The sequence below is a fragment of the Zootermopsis nevadensis genome, unplaced genomic scaffold, assembly GCF_977971745.1.
Source record: "Zootermopsis nevadensis isolate Lab colony 2312 unplaced genomic scaffold, Znev_1.0 Znev_ptg000025l, whole genome shotgun sequence".
Taxonomy (NCBI): Eukaryota; Metazoa; Arthropoda; class Insecta; order Blattodea; family Termopsidae; genus Zootermopsis; species Zootermopsis nevadensis.
Window position 1 is genome coordinate 4,409,292 of NW_028259157.1, and position 18,152 is coordinate 4,427,443.

The 18,152-nt window shown below is 35.5% G+C and overlaps 1 protein-coding gene across 6 annotated transcripts in view; it reads right to left on the reverse strand.

The window, feature by feature from the left end:
* The window catches only part of LOC110828233 (uncharacterized), a 42,264-nt gene extending 24,874 nt beyond the window's left edge, over positions 1 to 17,390 (reverse strand). Inside the window, exons 1-11 of one of the 6 annotated variants that reach the window (XR_002542598.2) lie at positions 16,752 to 17,379; positions 15,292 to 15,391; positions 14,639 to 14,764; positions 13,017 to 13,154; positions 11,245 to 11,392; positions 9,635 to 9,713; positions 8,216 to 8,291; positions 4,641 to 4,808; positions 2,994 to 3,136; positions 1,735 to 1,870; positions 1,297 to 1,546 (exon numbers count right to left, since the gene is read on the reverse strand). Coding sequence is in view for 5 of the 6 variants with exons in the window: in XM_022060763.2 (XP_021916455.1) it covers positions 1,297 to 1,546; positions 1,735 to 1,870; positions 2,994 to 3,136; positions 4,641 to 4,808; positions 8,216 to 8,291; positions 9,635 to 9,713; positions 11,245 to 11,392; positions 13,017 to 13,154; positions 14,639 to 14,764 (1,264 nt within the window). In the remaining variant the exon portion in view is untranslated. Of the gene's footprint in view, positions 1 to 1,296; positions 1,547 to 1,734; positions 1,871 to 2,993; positions 3,137 to 4,640; positions 4,809 to 8,215; positions 8,292 to 9,634; positions 9,714 to 11,244; positions 11,393 to 13,016; positions 13,155 to 14,638; positions 14,765 to 15,291; positions 15,392 to 16,751 lie in introns of all 6 variants that reach the window. The other 5 variants (XM_022060765.2, XM_022060763.2, XM_022060764.2 and 2 more) reach the window with 5 other exon arrangements.
* Between the last annotated feature and the right edge of the window lie 762 nt (positions 17,391 to 18,152).

Sequence of the window (18,152 nt, forward strand, 5' to 3'; positions counted from 1 at the left end):
TTTACGGCGTTTTTAAGTTCTCTGGATGCCTCCATGGGCGCACAAGGCAGAAAGATTTTGCTGTTTGTTGATAATTGTGCCGCTCATCCGAAGGACACGACATTTCTACGAAATGTGAAAGTCGTGCAGTATCCAGCAAATTGCACGAGCGTCTTGCAACCGCTTGATTTGGGCATCATAAAATCTTTCAAGCAGTTGTATAGAAAGCGCCTTGTGCAAACAGCTGTATGTGCAATGGATGCTGGGAAGGATGTCAACATGAAAATTGACGTGCTACAAGCAATTCATTTCACAGTGGCAGCTTGGCGGCATGTCTCCCAACCAACTGTTCTGAATTGTTTTCACAAAGGTGGCTACGGGTGTGAACTTCGCACAGAAGCAGACTCTAACGTCAGTGTGGATGAGCATGATGGCTTTCACGAAGACTGGAATAGATTTGGCGCCGTGAAAGACGTGGTTAAATTTGGTGACTACGCGGCAGTAGACAGCGAGCTTGCTACATGCGGAGTCGACACGATTGATAAGTTGTGTGACGATCGCGAAGGGGGTGGGAGCGGTGAGGAAGACGACGAATGCGAGCCCGAAGCTGTGCCGAGTTTTGCCGAAGCACACGCTGCATTGGCAAAAGTGAAGTCGTTCTTTTATGCCCATAATATTAGCGAACGTGACGAGGAAAACATTTTGAACGTGGAAAGTACTCTGTTTGGTCTAAAACGTAAAGTTTCGACAAACCAGTTGTCCATTAAAGACTTTTTTGGTAAAAAGAAGTAACTTTGAAAGAGAAACATTGTTTTTTTTTTAAATTTTTAATGCTTTCCCGCATCTATCGTTTTCCCGCATCTATCGTTTTTATTTCCCACCCCCGCCGAAAACGATGCATCGAGGTTTCACTGTAGTAGTACAGATTTCAATGCTATAGTGACAAAATTCAATTTATCAGATTGAGACGTGATAGGTTTTATTTCACAACCCAGTTAAAAGAGAGTTAATCTTTTTGCAAAGAAGAGTTAAATATTATGCAAGCATGATCTCTCAGTATGGACAAACGCAACTGAAAATGACAATATTATTGAAATACACAGTGCATCATAGTTTCTATGTCCCTGGAAGAAACCGATGTACCAATCATTCAGCTTATAGTCAGTTACTGACTACTTACTTACTGACTATACTATTCTGTCTTGAAAGTGAAATCAGAGCTACTTTAATCAGTGCACTATCAGAGAATAATGTGACAAAAAGCACCGTTAAGCCTGAGAGGTTAGGAGAGCTGGAGTGCTGAAAAAGGAAACTCACCTGTTGAATCTGTAGATTTAAAGCTGTCAAGATCTACTTTGGAGTCAATATTATTACTGGGTTGCAGAGAATGGATATGTGACTGCAGGGCTGCCAGTTGTTTTTGTGTGACATCTCCATCGACCTGCAATGCTTCCAAACGCAGTTGCAATGCTCGTTCTGCCTCCAGCTGTTCTTGTAATCTAGCCTGCAATTCTTGCTTTTCTTGTTCTAAGCGTTCACAAACTTCACGATGCTGATCTTCTGTTTCCTACAACAATGTTAAATGAGCATGCAGTATCAACTGATGATGACTGTGTTGCTTGTACAAAAGGTACCGATATTATCTGCAGAGCCACCTTTCAGGAATGCTGTTATAAATATTACTTTATGCCTGAGTATATATGTGCATACTGGATGTAATAGTTCAAATAAAGACAAACATTTCGACCTACTCACCTGTAGTTTAGATGAGAGTTCCTCTACTTTCTGCAACTGCAGACTATATTTTAATGCAAGATCTTGTAAGTCCTGCTGGCTGCGCTCACACAGCTCCTTGAGGTGTGCACACTCATCCTCTGTGTTGCTCAGAGTCCTACCGCAGTATTCACAAAAAATGCACATTAGATTACTTCATTGCCATAATTCTGCCATAGTAAAAGTCTAACAGCAGTAAAACACCAACTTTAAGCCATTCCCAACTGCTATAATAATGAATTTACGTTATGCTATAACATAGATGAGAGCAGCTATTCACAAACTTTCTACAGGAGGAAACAGCATGTTTCATACATCCATTACAACTAAATCAAAAATCTGGATCTGAAAGCAGCATTTCTATCAGTTTATAAGAAGTATTTGACTATTTGCAGACCACAACTGAAAAGGAAATGGCACTGCAGCCCATACTGTGCAAAATAATTTTAATAAAAACATTTTGAATAGTTCTATTAATCATTAATTGTTTTCAAAAAACTCTTTGTTCACTGTTCTTTTTTGCATGATATACTTTTATAATTCCCCCCCCCCCCCAACATACTTATCTTCAAAGACAAACACACTCACTGACTTTTAATCACTGCCTAATGTGGAACTGTGCAAAACAATTTTGACTATATGCTGTATTACTCTCCATCACCTTTGTATACACAAAAATAGGAAATATTATCTTATATACTGTTGGTGCCAGCAACAGTCTAGTCAAGTAGCTTCAAGTCCACTGGCAGCAATTTCCTATAAGCCTACCTCTGCTTCTCTTACTTCATCTTCTTCAGCAACTACCAGCACTTCTCACTTTTAACAGTAAAAAATTAACTTTACCAGTCATATTATTGTTCGTAACATATTTATGTCAAATGCATAAAATAAACTGCCTTATGAAATCTTATACACAAAATTCATTTCCAATTTCTCTACCCACACATTCTAAGCTTGCCCACTGTGTTCTACAGAAACATATTCCTGCATTTAGCAAGAACCATCTAGACACATAAAAAACTTATGCATCAGACAACAGGTCAGATCTGGAATAAAATGTCTTACTTATATTCTAATTCTCTGAGTAAGACAACACTTTCTTTCATTACCATTGCACCAACTGACTGGTCACCTCCTTCACTGTTCAGTTTATGATCCAGTAATTCATAATTTTGTGTCAATAAGACAAAATGACCTTCTAGAAAGAAATTACAATAAAATAATAGGCATAATGTCAGTACCGTTCAATATCCTGCATCTTCTGTACTGCTTCCAGCTTTTCTTGCAGCATCTTGCGAAGAGATTCCTTGGCAGTACCCTGGTACTGACTCTTATCTTCCTGTAATTTCCGTAACTCCTCTCGCAGCTTGTCCTCTGCAAAGTTCTGAAGAGAAACGTGTGCCTTAGAACATCCCCTATCAGATTTAAGTAGCATAAAAAAAGTTCTAAACATTAATTTGCATCTGTGCTATAATATGGTTCAAAGAAAAATACACAGAACTTTAGAGCAGACTATTTAATTTATGTGGAAGTTCATACATTTTTGTCTGAATTATGTGTGTGTTAATTATTCAGTTAGCAAAGTATCTGTACATTTTTTACCTTCCCCTTAAATTTTATAACTTGGTGAATTTACTGAAGGTTCAGAAAACAGCAAGAAATACTTGTGAACAAATCCTTTAATTCTATTTCTGGGTTACAGTGAATTTGGAGGGAGGGGAGACAAAGATTAAAAGAGAACCTAACCTAGATACTGCAATGAACTACAACTATAAACAACCATTAAAACTATGAATACAACAATAGCAGGGAGAGCTCCTGTCATTTTCTGGCTACAAACTACTAGCTCAAAACTGAGATTTGAGGTTCTCAAGACAGAGAAGAGGTCAACTGTTGTCTCCTGGGTTGCAGCACTGTGTGGTCTTGCAGGTAATTAGAAATGCTTTAGAAAACCCCACTGCCTCCATCATCAGGTTCTACTCAACATGGCATCACAAACCAGATGACCAGTCAATCTACTAGTTACTAAATTTTATCAAAAGACGAATTTATTACCCCCCCCACCCAAAAAAAGAACCAGCAGCAGTAGTTGCAAGACTGTGTGTGCTATGTTTTGTTTCCAGAAATAACACATAGTAAAAAACTATTATGCTGTTAAAGCTTATGGTACTACTTTGTATCAAACAAATCAGTTCAGTCTACATACATGCGAAACCTGTATTGAAATTTCAAGAGGATTTGAAGATATATTTTCAATACACTGCAAAACCCAATGTGGGATTGTCAGCTGTATAGGAGTCACATACAAAAGTATTAAATCCTGGTTGTAGGTGAAGTAGAATATAATTTAATCCAAAATATTGAATTTCTTTTGAAAAATAAACTAGCATTAAGAAATTAATTTCACAATTTATCATTAGTTCTCTATTTATTTCCATTTGATGAAACAATGTTTCATGAAGAGTTTTCACATTTTCTTTTGTACCATCAGGTCGGAGCCGACCCCTGGTGACATTATGAACAAGATCCCTCTGATTGGGACCTGTTCATATGTTTCCTAGGCAAGTGATGTAGAAGTGGTTTGCCGTTGCCTTCTTCTGTGTGCTTAGTACCTAATGATGATGAAAATGGAGTAATTGTTGGGATGCCACGGAGAAACCGGGAAAGCCCCGGAGGAAAACTCCTTGATACCTGGACCACGGCCTTGCCCAACACAAGTTATAAATCCAGGCACCACCGGGAATCGAACCCGGGATCCCAGGATTACAAGCCCAGCAATTATTTCCATTTGATGAAACCATGTTTCATGAAGAGTTTTCACATACATGCACATAATGTATGTACTGTGCAGTCAAAAGGAGAGGACTAACAATACAATTTCATCTTACTTTTGAATACATCTGTAACTGATTTTCCAGAATTTCAACACGTGATAAAAGACGATCTTCATCTATAAGAGCTTTCCAACCAAGATCTGATGCCTGACGAGTAGTTTCAACTAATCGCTGCAATGTAGCCAGTTTGTTTTCCAGAAGCTGCTCTCTCTGTAAGGCTTCCTGCAAGAACACATTTAGAACAGTTACACAATGTATATATCAATTGAAATTGGCTGGATAAATTCTTTGCAGCCAAACCAGAGGATTTCTTCAAGCGTGAGATCGAAAAAGTGGTCAAATATTGGGAAGAGGTCGTGAACAATGACGGAGAATACATAATTGATTGATTTGTGGAATTTGTTTGGAAAAAATAAAAGTTTTTCAAATGTGAAAAAATGCCACGATCTTATGCACCAACCCAATATTTACCTCATTTATAACCTTTTGGCATGTGAGTCAATAATCAAGAATAAATACAGCCTTAGATCTGGAAAAGGTTGAAAACCCCTGATCTAATTATCTGATTCCCAATATGTCAGTTATACATACAAAAAAACATGAATTTGTTATTGTTAGACATTCAACTGTTCAAAAAACTTTGCTACAAAATCTAAATTATCTTCATTGTTATTACAAAAAATAAAGAAGACCCTTCTCTAACCATCTGGCCACTAAGGCATCTCTTTCAGTAAAGACTTTGTGTTCATTTCTTGTTTCTTTATATATGCAACATGCTTGTCCATCACAAACTGCTTGCTTATACTAGATGAAGCACACAAATTGTGAAGTTCCTCATCTCTTTCCTCCAATCTCCTGTGAGTTATCTCTCATGGGTTCAAATATTCTCCTCAGCATTCAACCTTTAAATATCTTCAAAATTTGTTCTTCCCTCACAGTGACTGTTTCACATTCAACAAAAACAAAATCAGATACTTCATAATCTGCTAAACAAGCCTGGACTCATTAAATATTACAATTACAGCTATTGAACTACACATGAAAATACATATAAAATGCAAAGGGCCATGAAGACTGCTTGCCCCTTGTATTTTGAACAAGACAAGGAAATACAGTTTAGTACAGCCAGCATTGTTAAAATGTATGCCACTTGCTTCTGATGAAGGAAAACAGGCCTCATTAATACAAATCAACGAATCAAATCTTGTAACAATTAAAATCACAGATTCATTTGAAGGCTTCGATCCATGGTGTCTGACAAATTATATATTTTGTCCTATCAACATAACAACAAATCATTTAACTGCATCTCCACTTGCACAAAATGCATCAAGAGTTCTGTCATATAATCTTTGGTTTATCTTGGAAATAGAGATCTTCAGATTCAGTAAAAGAGTGCTAGCATAAAGATTTTAATAGCATTTTCTCTTGCATTCCTTCACTTCCATCACTAACGTCATCATCCTGGAGTAATTTCCTTTTTATAAGAATCTGACAGTTGTAGTTTCCATACACAATATATACCACTGACAAATACTCAGAGTCAGGAGCAGAACTGTACATATAGTCCTCCACAGTATGTTTCATTCCAATGCAGTACAGTGTTTTGAAGTTCAAGTTGATTCCTTGTTGTATTTACATTCATGTAACATGTATATATCCAGAGACTTACCATACAAGTTTTCTTGGTAGTTTATAAAATATTTCATCAGCATGATGCAAAGAAATTTCTCCAGAAGACATACACAGCCAGAATGTCTACCTGTAAAAGCAGGTGCATTATCAGTGTAAACACTATTTAACCTTTCAACCACCAATGGCCATTTCAGCTTCCATGGTTAGTTTCATCTGTGGTTTCATACATCCGCAGTGAGAGCCAAATGTTTCATTCAAATCTTCACTCATCTCTGCAAAGGAGCAAGGCTGAGTGACATAAATATCACATCTATAGCTGGGGCTCACTTCCACATATAATGTGGCATTATACAAAAAAAGAAATTTTATACTATACAAAAAAAGCCCAAAAATATGGTACAGAAAAGAAAATGTCATGTAGTCAAGATCATTCTTCTCCTCATAACTCCTGAACACTTCGCTTCCTGCTTTCAAGACTTCAGCCCAAAATAGAAATCACTCTTCAATGATGTTGATTCAAAATCACTTCCAACAATCAACAGCATATAACTCAATTAAAGGAAAACGTCCACAGATATTAAAATTCAGCACTATTATTTGTTCCACGAATTCACTGAGCCAAGGACCCATTTCATAACTGTGGAAATGGAACCTCACTTCCATGTACTGCACCATTTCTCTGAAAGACACCTTGGTGACCAAATCATGGAAATGTGACAATTCAGTCTGGTGTGGAAAAAAAAATGCCACTAAGTCACTGCATTTGATCAAATCACTGCAACATAAAACACTCATCTGGTGTGGAGAAAATTTAACTACCAGAATTTAGGTTATGTTACTTCAAGTTTTGATTCTTCTGGTATGTTGACACTTATAATAACCAGCACAGTTGAACTAACCTAATCATCAATAACAATCATAATTTTTCCAACAACACCTAGAAACCATGTTCCTAAAAACTAACTAATGATTACACTTTAGTGTGTACTTTGCTTCCAATTAGATACTACTGTTACTTAGCATAAGTCACACTCTGACATCACAGGATGAGTGACATATTTAAATACATAATCCAAGCTGTCACTTACCACGCGGGAAAAAAAAGTAATGAAGTTCAGATATAATTTCAATATACATGCCATCACACTACACACAGTACCATCTTCAAGTATCAAGCTTCTCTTTATCGGTTCTACAGAATATACTCAGTCTATAAATAATGACACATTCTTCACACAAACAGTGCATATATGGGATGATGTGTACATCCATTCATGTAATTACAAATTTTACCTCAAAATTATGAACAGCTTTCAATTAAATTTGTACTGGGGGAGATACATTAAACGTCAGTCACCAAGTGAATTTAATATTAGTTTGTTTCAGCTCAATACAACCCTTAATTTATATTCAGCTCAAATCCAACTTTATTTAAAAAAAGAGGGATGAATAAGAAAAAAGAAAGATCACATACAAAATTGGTACATGACACAAACTACAGATACAGTTACTGGAAATATCTATAATTTTTATTTAAAATAATTTTCAATTTTATATTTAATGAAATACAGGGAAATAATTTCTGAGTCTTAGTAATGTTACATTTGTAGTGCAATTAAGACAGCACCAACAGACTTATCTACAATAAATTAACAAGAACACAATTAAAAAATATGAAACTTTCACTGCAATACACCTTTCCACTCATGTACATTCTGTTCCCAAGTTGGAAAACTAAAATAATCCATTACTCCTACATCATACAAAAATACAGGACAAGCACTCAATCTGTGCACAATAAAGAAATGTTATATAAGCCACAAATATGTACACTGCTTCACAAGCTTTCATTTGAGTACATCATTCACATGGGAAATTGACACACGATAACTTAAGCTTCTTTTATCAAGATGGATTTAAGATACAGAATATGAATTGCTAGAAGACAACCGAACAGCAATTGTGCAGGCAAGCACTAGCAGCCTCTTCCTTACCTGCAGATACTGGTTCAGCTGATACAGGTCTTCTAATGGCACCATCCCAACTGAGCTGACAACAGATGTGGAAGGACTGTAACACATACAATCACTTTCAGCAAATGTTTGATAAGCAAAGTTCACCTTTTACAAATGAGATTACTTAATTTAACCACAGCTCAGATAGGTTTCCATCCTAACTTTGGTTTACTGGTTTTCTTAACATTGCTCATTTAACTTCAGAGGTCACATATGCCAGGATGATTATAAATAAGAAACAACATGAAAATAGCTGCAACTTACTTTAAAAAACTAGGATTTGCCCAAGTTCAATTCAAGAAAACCACTCTATCCCCCTCAAAGTCTGGATTGCCAATCTCCAAACTGAGACTCAAAATCCATGCCTCCTGAATTCAAAGCAATAGTACTATTCCCAACATAAATACATTCAGTAGGTTTTGTTAAGTTTTAAATTAGAATTTTTTAAAATTAATGTTCTCCAAGGACAAATATTTCCAACTGCATTGTTTCCTGCGGTCAATAAAAGAATATAACATAGATATAAGAAATTATTAAAATTTCAGACACACAAACATCAAACACCTTTCAGTATACCTTCCATTGGTCATCCGTACTGAATACACCACTAATGCTGATTATTTACCCTATTGGAATTCTTCATATTTTATATGGGTTAGTGCCTGAGAGAAAATTCAACAACAAATATGATGCATATATGAAATTTCCTCCATGCAAAACCTACAAACTCTTCACAGTGGTTTGACTACCACTTTCAGTTTCAGATGATTACAGTGTGCATATTGTCAGTCACTTAAAATCAGCCCTCCACAACTGTGTAATCATCCATTTCCATGTAATACCCATAAAAACACAATGGTTCCCAAAGTGTGTACCAAAGAACACTGGTGTGCAGTGAGAACAGTAGAAGTGTGTCACGCAATTTATTTGTATGTTATTCTGTGACAAAAATGTATCGTTATTGGGAACAAAGCTGTCAATGCCCTCATGCCATTTTTTACTATGTACTTAATATTAACCACATATTTTGCAATTACTATTCCTCATAAAGTAACATTAATAAACAACATATAAGTAGGATATTATCAGATCTTTTTATTGTCATGATATATGAAGTCAGCCTGGTTATTTCATCCCAAATACAGTTCTTGTTCATATGGCTTAATAAGCATCTTTTCCTGGGGATGTACCCTCAGACCCACATAGCCATTTGAGGGGTGGTCCACACCCTTCTAGACCTTCCCATTTTAAAACTATAAGAAGTATGTTACAGGTATAAAAAGATTGGGAAATACTGCATTTTCCATAAAATAGGAGAATTTCTGTCACCGATTTCTATTATTGAATGTACCTACATTAATCATTGAATTCCATCAACAAAAACATGTCATGACTTACCTTGCCTTTGCTTCTTTGCCATCTGGTAAATATAACTTCAGTGTGGCAACAATGCAGCCATGTGTCACTGAAACAAGAACTTCCTGAACTGTTACCACGCTCTTTCACATTTGTTTCATTATTATAAACTACATAACAATAAGTAACAAATATGACCTGAAACATTATTTTCTGTTTGTCATTCAGGATAAAGATGACTGCCTTCTTAAACTCATATTGTCCTTACAAGTCTGTTCATTCTTTGATTTGTAAAATTGGAAATAAATCAAGCAAAGAATTAAAAATGAAGGCCAAAGAACACAACTAAGTCGAGATAAATGGTGCCACAGCCAAGGTCAAAAATAGGAACCTCATGAACAAAAGTCAAGTGTTATTGTAAGCCCACCTTGCTGGTTAATGGGTAGCAATTTGGGGTATGATAACTATGTCACAAAACTGATTATCTGTTTCTGACACCCTGTATTGATACTTTTATATACCTACAATAAAAAAGGATAAAACCTTAAGAATAAAATTATGTAAAACATAACTACAATAAATATTACAAGTCAATCGACAAGAATGTTCATTTTACATTATTCACAGTTTACATAGTAACTGTCAATAGCTTTGATTATATAGAATTAAATGGTAAAAGGACTAATGAATGACTGAGCTGGAAAAGATGTGAAAAAAGCAGTCGTGTCTTAATTTAAGATATTATCCTGACATGTGCCTGGAAGGACTGAGGAAACCACAACAACTACAGTTGAGGTAGCCAGTCTAGATCTGAATTTGGGACCTTCAAATTATGAAGCATTTGCCTGTGACATTTTGGCAGTGGCTACTTAGAATGTGAGAAGGCCGACGTCTATTCTTCAACAAAATGACTTTGAAAGTATAGTCTGGATATAATGATAATAAAAGCAAAACCAGTTCATTCTTGATCACCTATCACTAAAAATATGCCAACAAGAACACCAAAATGCATTTTATTTATTAATTACAGGAAAAGCATTTGAAATTCATGGTATTCCAAAAAATGTTCTGCTACTTATACTTCTGTCTTGTCTAAATGATGATATTTTATGTACATATTCTTCTAAATTTAGCCCCTATTTTATTTTAAAAATTGTTTTATCAATTGACTGAGTATGGACTGCAGATTCTTTTGTCACCCTCCTAACAAAAATTAATACCTCTTCTTCTTTATCATAAAACTTATCATTTGGTATACAATATGTTCAATACATTCACTTATACCCTTGCTTGTCTTCACATCCACTACTGCATGAACTGCGAACATACTTCCTAGAAGCAGACGACACCATATATAGAGCATAATCAATGTGTTAATTCTGTTTCTCAACAATAACCACATGCCTTGGCAAGTTTTAAATGTGATATAGTGATGACAACAATAATATTATGGTTACTACAATACCACCACCATCATTACTTTTATTTATTCAAGTGCTTGACAAAAGTAGTAAGCCCAGCACAGGCAAGCATTATAAAAAATTTAAAGAATAACAACCAAATAATAACAGCAACATAAAACCACAAATAACCTGCGTATAACTACAATTTAATTGTAATCATTATCACACATTTCGTAGGTACAAACTCACCTTTCCTCGAATTCTCCATAACATCAACTCCAAACTGAACAATATCTCCAGAACAGACTTCCCGAGGTGGTGACTCTTCTGCCCCTTTACTGAGCCGCTGATTGTTGACAAATGTGCCATTGCTACTTTTTGTATCCTGTAAGTAAAACTGTTAGCACAATATGCTACAGTAACCATAAGGTACTTGCCACAATCTGTATTCTAACATAATATTTTAAATGACCAAATAATGCAAACAAAACACCATTTGAAACTTAATGTGTATTTGACTTTAATGTAAAGTTAGAGGCTTCAGTACAGTCAAACATTTTCCACTTACACCTGACGAAATAAAATAATCCATGTCTGATACTTTCAGATCATATGATGTGAAATACAACAGCAGCACTGTGATCACATGATTAGCACTCTTGCTTCATATTCGAAAAATCCTAGGTTTGAATTTTGCCCCAAATGCTGTCTATCCTCAATGAAATTTTCCTCAGTCCCTTAAGGCAAATGCCTTCACAGTACCTTAAAATTGACCACAACTCCCTCCACATCCTTTTCAATTTATAATTTGCAATCATACTAACATTCAACACTATACAATGTATCTAGCTAAAAAAGAACTAATAGATAATGAAAAAGGTAAACAATACTAAGAGATATCACAGTAGTTGGCATAATCAAAGTATCAATCATAAAATATAGCCATAAACAATACTACTCATACACAGACCACAGTCATTGATATGTATTATACATATATATATATATATATATATATATTTTAAGCAACCATTTAATTGTCACAATGGAAGTATTGTTGTCATTTGCAGAAGGAAAATATTTTAAAGTGACTGGAGTTCAGGTCATTTAGATGTCATTCGAATGCACTGCAAATATCTCCACTGAAAACAGAATTTATCTTCGCAAGAAAGTCAAAGAGCATCAGAAAACAATTAAAGATTTTTTAAAACACGGGAAAAACAATTCAAATTTTGTGCATCAGAACATGCCATTTTACTGCCCATTTTAAGGATTTATTTATGGTTTATTTAACAACACTGTCAGCAGCTCATACCACATACAACTCCGAATGGTAGTATGTTTAATAAATAATGAACTGGAAAGAATATGAAAGGAAGCAGTTATAGCCTAAGATATCACCCGCACATTTGCATGGAGGAAATGAGAAAAATCATGGGGGGGGGGGGGGGGGGGAGGAGAAACCTCAGTAAGGATAGCCAGTCTCTAGACCAAGATTTGTACATCAAACATGAAACCGAGTGCTTACTGCTCACTCATGACATTCAATCATTTCCAGAGTAATCAACGGTCTTCACTTCTTAAAAGCATATAATGAGTATGAGTGCATCAGCTCAGTTAGTGAAGTGGGTGGGTATGAGCTAAATGATCACAGTTCAATATTTGGCAGAGGCAAAGAATTTCATCTCCTATGAAACGTTTACAAACATACTCATGCCACCTCAGCTTCATAATCAATCGTAACCTGGATTTTATTACCCAAGGGCAATACCAACCAGGCAATAAATGTGCTAACTCACTTCCACCTCATAAAATCTAAAATCTATCAAGGTTTGCATCCAGATCCCTTACATGATCACGTACTTTGGCATAGAGGTAACTCAACTTTATCTGTGAGATTTGTCCTTCATTAACTACAACCCATGCATGGCAGGTTTAGTAATTTTATTACTTTACAGTGGATATAAACATACAAAGGAATGAATATCTAAATTTGCATAATAATTAAGTTTAATTAATACCTTTCCATTCTCGTACCACAACAAAGCATGGTTACGGGATAGCACTTTGCAGTCAAAGATGGCATTATTAGGAGCAGCTCGAGCCCGAGCCACTGAACGTCCAATTTTTACTGGCTGGTCCAAAGTCAGTGACCGTTCCTGCAAAACAAAAATGAGAATGAATGATAAAAAGCAGAATATTCTAAATGGACTTTTATTCAAAGCAGATACAACTTCAAGTTTATACAGAAGAGTCCAAATTATCTGACGTGCCACACAAATACCCATTACCAATTTCTTTAAAAAAAAGCTTTCATTTGCAAATTTACATTATGTTAAATATTATTTTTGTTTGTGAGATTTTTTCATTAGATACTGTGTCATATTTTCTTCATAAATTAATAGTATTGAGCTGATATTTTCCCTCATATTTTTCATTAGTTTTCCACATTCTCCAACATTTTTAATCACCTGGCCATCCTTCAGTCCTGTTTAGGTCAGATAATCTGGTCTGTATTGATATACTCCACTGAAGGTAAACCACAAGCACTTAAATTTCCTAACAGATTAATTCAATGGAGCACACTCCCTCTTGAAAAATTTAACCAGAAATTGCACACCTTTTATGGAAACAAGTTTCATTAGTGTTTGCAGGAGCCCACCACTGCATCTTAACATGAATCCAGTACATACCTTAGTACCCTGTTTCGAACTTTATTATAATCTTCCCATCAATGCCTAGGTCTCCCAAATGGTCTTTTCCCTTCAGTATTTCTGACAAAATCCTGTATAAAATTCCCATTTCTACAATATATATGTTCCACTAATCTCACTATCCTTTATTTAATCCTCTTAATAACATTCTATCAGGCTTACAAATTATGGACTTCCTCATTATGCAATTTTCTGCAACCTTGTGTCCCTTCTTCTCTCTTTGTTCCAAATATTCTCCTCACCACTCTTTTTTCAAACATCTCAATCCATGAAGTTTGAAGGTTTCTGATAATGGTGTGACCCACTGTTAGACTTCATCCATTTTATAAGTGTTTTCAATTATGGGGAGCTGGTAAACCCTATCTCCACAATGTTAATTTTGTCATATTCAGAAACATTTTTCTTTTTCTAAACATCTACAGATTCTACTGTCATAAAATTTTGTGCATATATACTTATTGGTTTTCTGCATCTCATAACTTTTCTCATAGCAATAAAAACAATTTACAACTTCTTTTTTATAGAAAACTGATATGAAAAAACCCATAACAACATGTGTAACCCCAGTCAAGTTAGTCCAAGGACAAGACTGATGTACTTAGAACAAATAGAGTCTAAGAAAAAAAATATTTTATTGCATGGAGGCTCTCAGAAAGAAATATTCATACTATACGAAATGTATTTCATTACTTAACTACAGCAGGTAAGACTTGCCATAGGCAGGATATTAAATATTCTGTGCATGAGCTGCTGATGGTACATGAACTAATCTGCAAGAAAACAGTGAGGATGATACATGTTGCCATAAGATGTCTGGAAGAAATTGAAAAATGCATAAAAGATCAACATTTACTTGATATGAGTATTATAAATCTTCAACAGACACCACAAACAAGTTATAAAATAAACTTTAACATTGGACTAATTACCTGAAATGGATGAGAATTGGGCCGACAGATGAGAACAGCCTTGGCAGCCATCTTAGTAGTAGCTATCACATCTCCACAATTGGGATAGACCACAGATTTGACCCAACCACCACTCACCACGACCATCTGAATCCAAACAATTACTCATATAATGATTACAACTTTCAGCATGGGAAACATAGTATTAAATAGTTCATTCTGACCAGGACAGAAAGCACAAAGAAACCAATAATCTATTATAAAAATTTGTGATTTCTTTCGTGGCATCATTAGCATCTCATCCTCCTTGACTTACACACCCTATGATTATCAGGCAAAGACACAAAATAGGAAAACTCCTCATTGTTAGTCTTTCCCAGTAGGCTACTTTTACTGTTATTCTCAAGTGTGTGTACTTTATAAAATTCTATAAGAATAAATTTCATATTCACCTTCTACTACAATTTTGTAGTGTATTGTAAACATATACTTGCTTCTGTTTTTATTAGTTTTAGTTTATCTTTTATAGTATTTATGTCAACATAACATTAAAATTAACATCAACACTGCCTAATAGCTCATCCATTCAGTACTTCCTACATAAAAATTAGAATTTCCATGTAACAGACAATGTTAAAATGATAAGGGTCAGACAAACAGCATTTTGAACTTACCTAGAAAACCTTTGATTGTTGAACTACACAAGACTTGAGCTTCTTGCTGGTGGAGCAGCCCAGTCACAGCTTCCCACCTCTCCTGATGATGCCATTCACCCTGCACAGGAAACATCAATTCCATTTGGCTTAACTTACTTTCATTATTTTATGAGGAAGCTTATTGCATGTCATATATCTGAGGGTCACTTGAGTACTTTCAAACCACAATGACAAATTTTCATGAAATTTGTTATAAACATAATACCACCTCAACTTTGTAATTTATTGCTAATAATATCAACTGTTTTCAAAACTGTCATTTAAGATCCCTGTATTAAATTACATTAGTGTTATTAATGTAATGATATGAAATTTTGTGTAGCTACAGACATTAAAAAAGTCAACTTTGGTCAAACTAATTTTCTATACAATGCAAAACAACATTTCTCTATATACAACAGACACTGAAAATTACCATACCATGTAGCACCTTTCCAAACTCCCTCCATGTTAAAATATTGATCCTCATATGAGCAGTTTCTGAACTGTAACATGGAGGTCTGTAATTCCAAGACTAGCAATAGCCCACAACCTTATTACTTCTAGTCTGTGAGACAATGGGTTATTTGAGCTTACATGGAAGTAAGGTTTTGCTCGAATTAGAATAACCAGCAACAAACCTCCAATATTTCTGACTCAAAATGAATCATTCATTAAGTGTTCTGCATTTATAAGAAATGTGCATAAACATGCTACATAATACCATAAACTATAAAGAATTTTTAAGTAACACAAAAGCAAAATTGTTAATTTTAAAGCCAGAAATCATAGCAGTCTCATGTAACTGTATTAAGCAATCATACATTGCACAAAAATTAGTTACAACAAACTCATAATTTCTTGTATTTAAAAATATATTCGACGTCAGAGGTATTTTATGTATTCTGATCACAAATCTAAATAATTTTGCTGGAGAAAATATGCTCTCTCTCAATCACACCAAACAATTCTTTTTTGGAAATTGACAGATGGCCAAAATCCTTGAAAAAATAAAAAACACTCACATGCACACACACACACACCGAATACAAAACTTTATGCCATTAATTTATACTCCATACGCTTGCTCACTGTTTACAAATGTAATAACGCTACATAACCAAACACATGAAACATAATACTCTTGCTGCTTGTGAAGCACACAATATCAAGTTCTCTTTACTGCTACTAGACATACACCTCGATGTAAAACCACGGCCGTTGCAACAATTCGGGAAAATATGAAACAGAATGACCAGAAGGTTGGTCAACTAGATTTGAGTAATTCCAATATGTGCCACAAAATATCACCCTTCCTAATACACAGTTCCAAAATATTGATATTAATAATATAATTTAATATTAAAAAGTGTCCTTGTCCAATCATTAAAACAAAAACGTTGAACCCCATTAACATACATACTTCTATTTCTACTTACACTTGACACAATGGAAGCTGCACAGTTTTCATATAACCAACGAACAACATTGCCGACAGTCAGCCATTTTGTCTGGGCAGCGCCAAGGTTACTAAATAAGAAGATTGAATCTTGTAGATTATTACCGTCATGTACCATTCGGAAATCTTCGGAACCAAGGTTGTTTTATTGACTAGAATGAGGTAATTACTGATTTACACATCACCATATTTGCTGTAATTGCTCATACTACATTCAATTAAAACATATATGAAAATAAATAGATTCAAAAAGTTCCGGCCCAAATGAATACAGCGATTTTATCATATGTAAACAGAAGCCTGCTCCTGTAAGTCAAGGCATACACGCCCCTTACAGCGAGATTATTCATTGTTGTCGTTAGTTCAAGCCTTCTGTACTATAAGCTTAAGGTTTAAGATAAATCACAGAACAGCGCTCAGTACGTGAGTTATTTCAAAACAAGTACATGTAACTCGTTGAGCAGTGGGCCTAACACAATATTTCGCCATGAACTGTAAAAATCACCAATAGAAATGGCGCAGATGCTGGTGCCATCATAGATTCAAGGGCGGTCGTGAATAGTTTTAGGCCCGTTACATAGTCGAGCGGACGCTCCGTCCTCCGCTCTCCGCATGCGGATAGTCAAGTTTACACAGTGCCGCGGAGGTTCATCAATTTGTCGTAGAAAATGGATGGATACAGACTGAAAGTAATCGCTGTGTACCACATATATAAAATGAAAAAACAACGGAAAAATAGAAGATATTATGTACATCCTATAATTGCTCAAAGAAGTTTGAAAGGTGCTTTCACGACATTAAACATGGATTTGCGTGAAGATAGTGATAAGTTATTTAACTATTTTCGCATGTCAATTAAATCCTTTGATGAACTCATAGGAAAGCTGGAATCCAAATTCGACCTCCATAATTAACAATTAAGTGTCGATATTCACATTCATGTTGACTGAACAGTGCACTCTTCACAAATGAAATGATCTGTCGCACGTTGTCCGCTTGACTATGCAAGTTACAAGTTGTTCAATGGAATTAACTGACGCGGAGACGGAAGGACCACGCGGACGGCTCCTCCGCGCGCAGGCCGCTCCGTCGAATCGTGTAGTCACATAAAGAACAAGGTAACTTATCCTTAGGCCTTAAGAAACGGTGGAAAGTATAACATTGCTGAATAAGGGCAATGTGAGACAGGTGCAGGTGGTTGCGTGCTCGTATCGCAAGACTGCAAAGGTAGTCGGATATTTGGTTGATATTTGCCACATCGTCCTCAGTAACAATATGAATATACATTAGCCTCCTCTACAATGGGTAACGGGGGTCCTTTCCTGGGGGTAAAGCCGGCCAGGGCGTGATGCTGACCACTCACCCCCATCTAGTGCAGAGG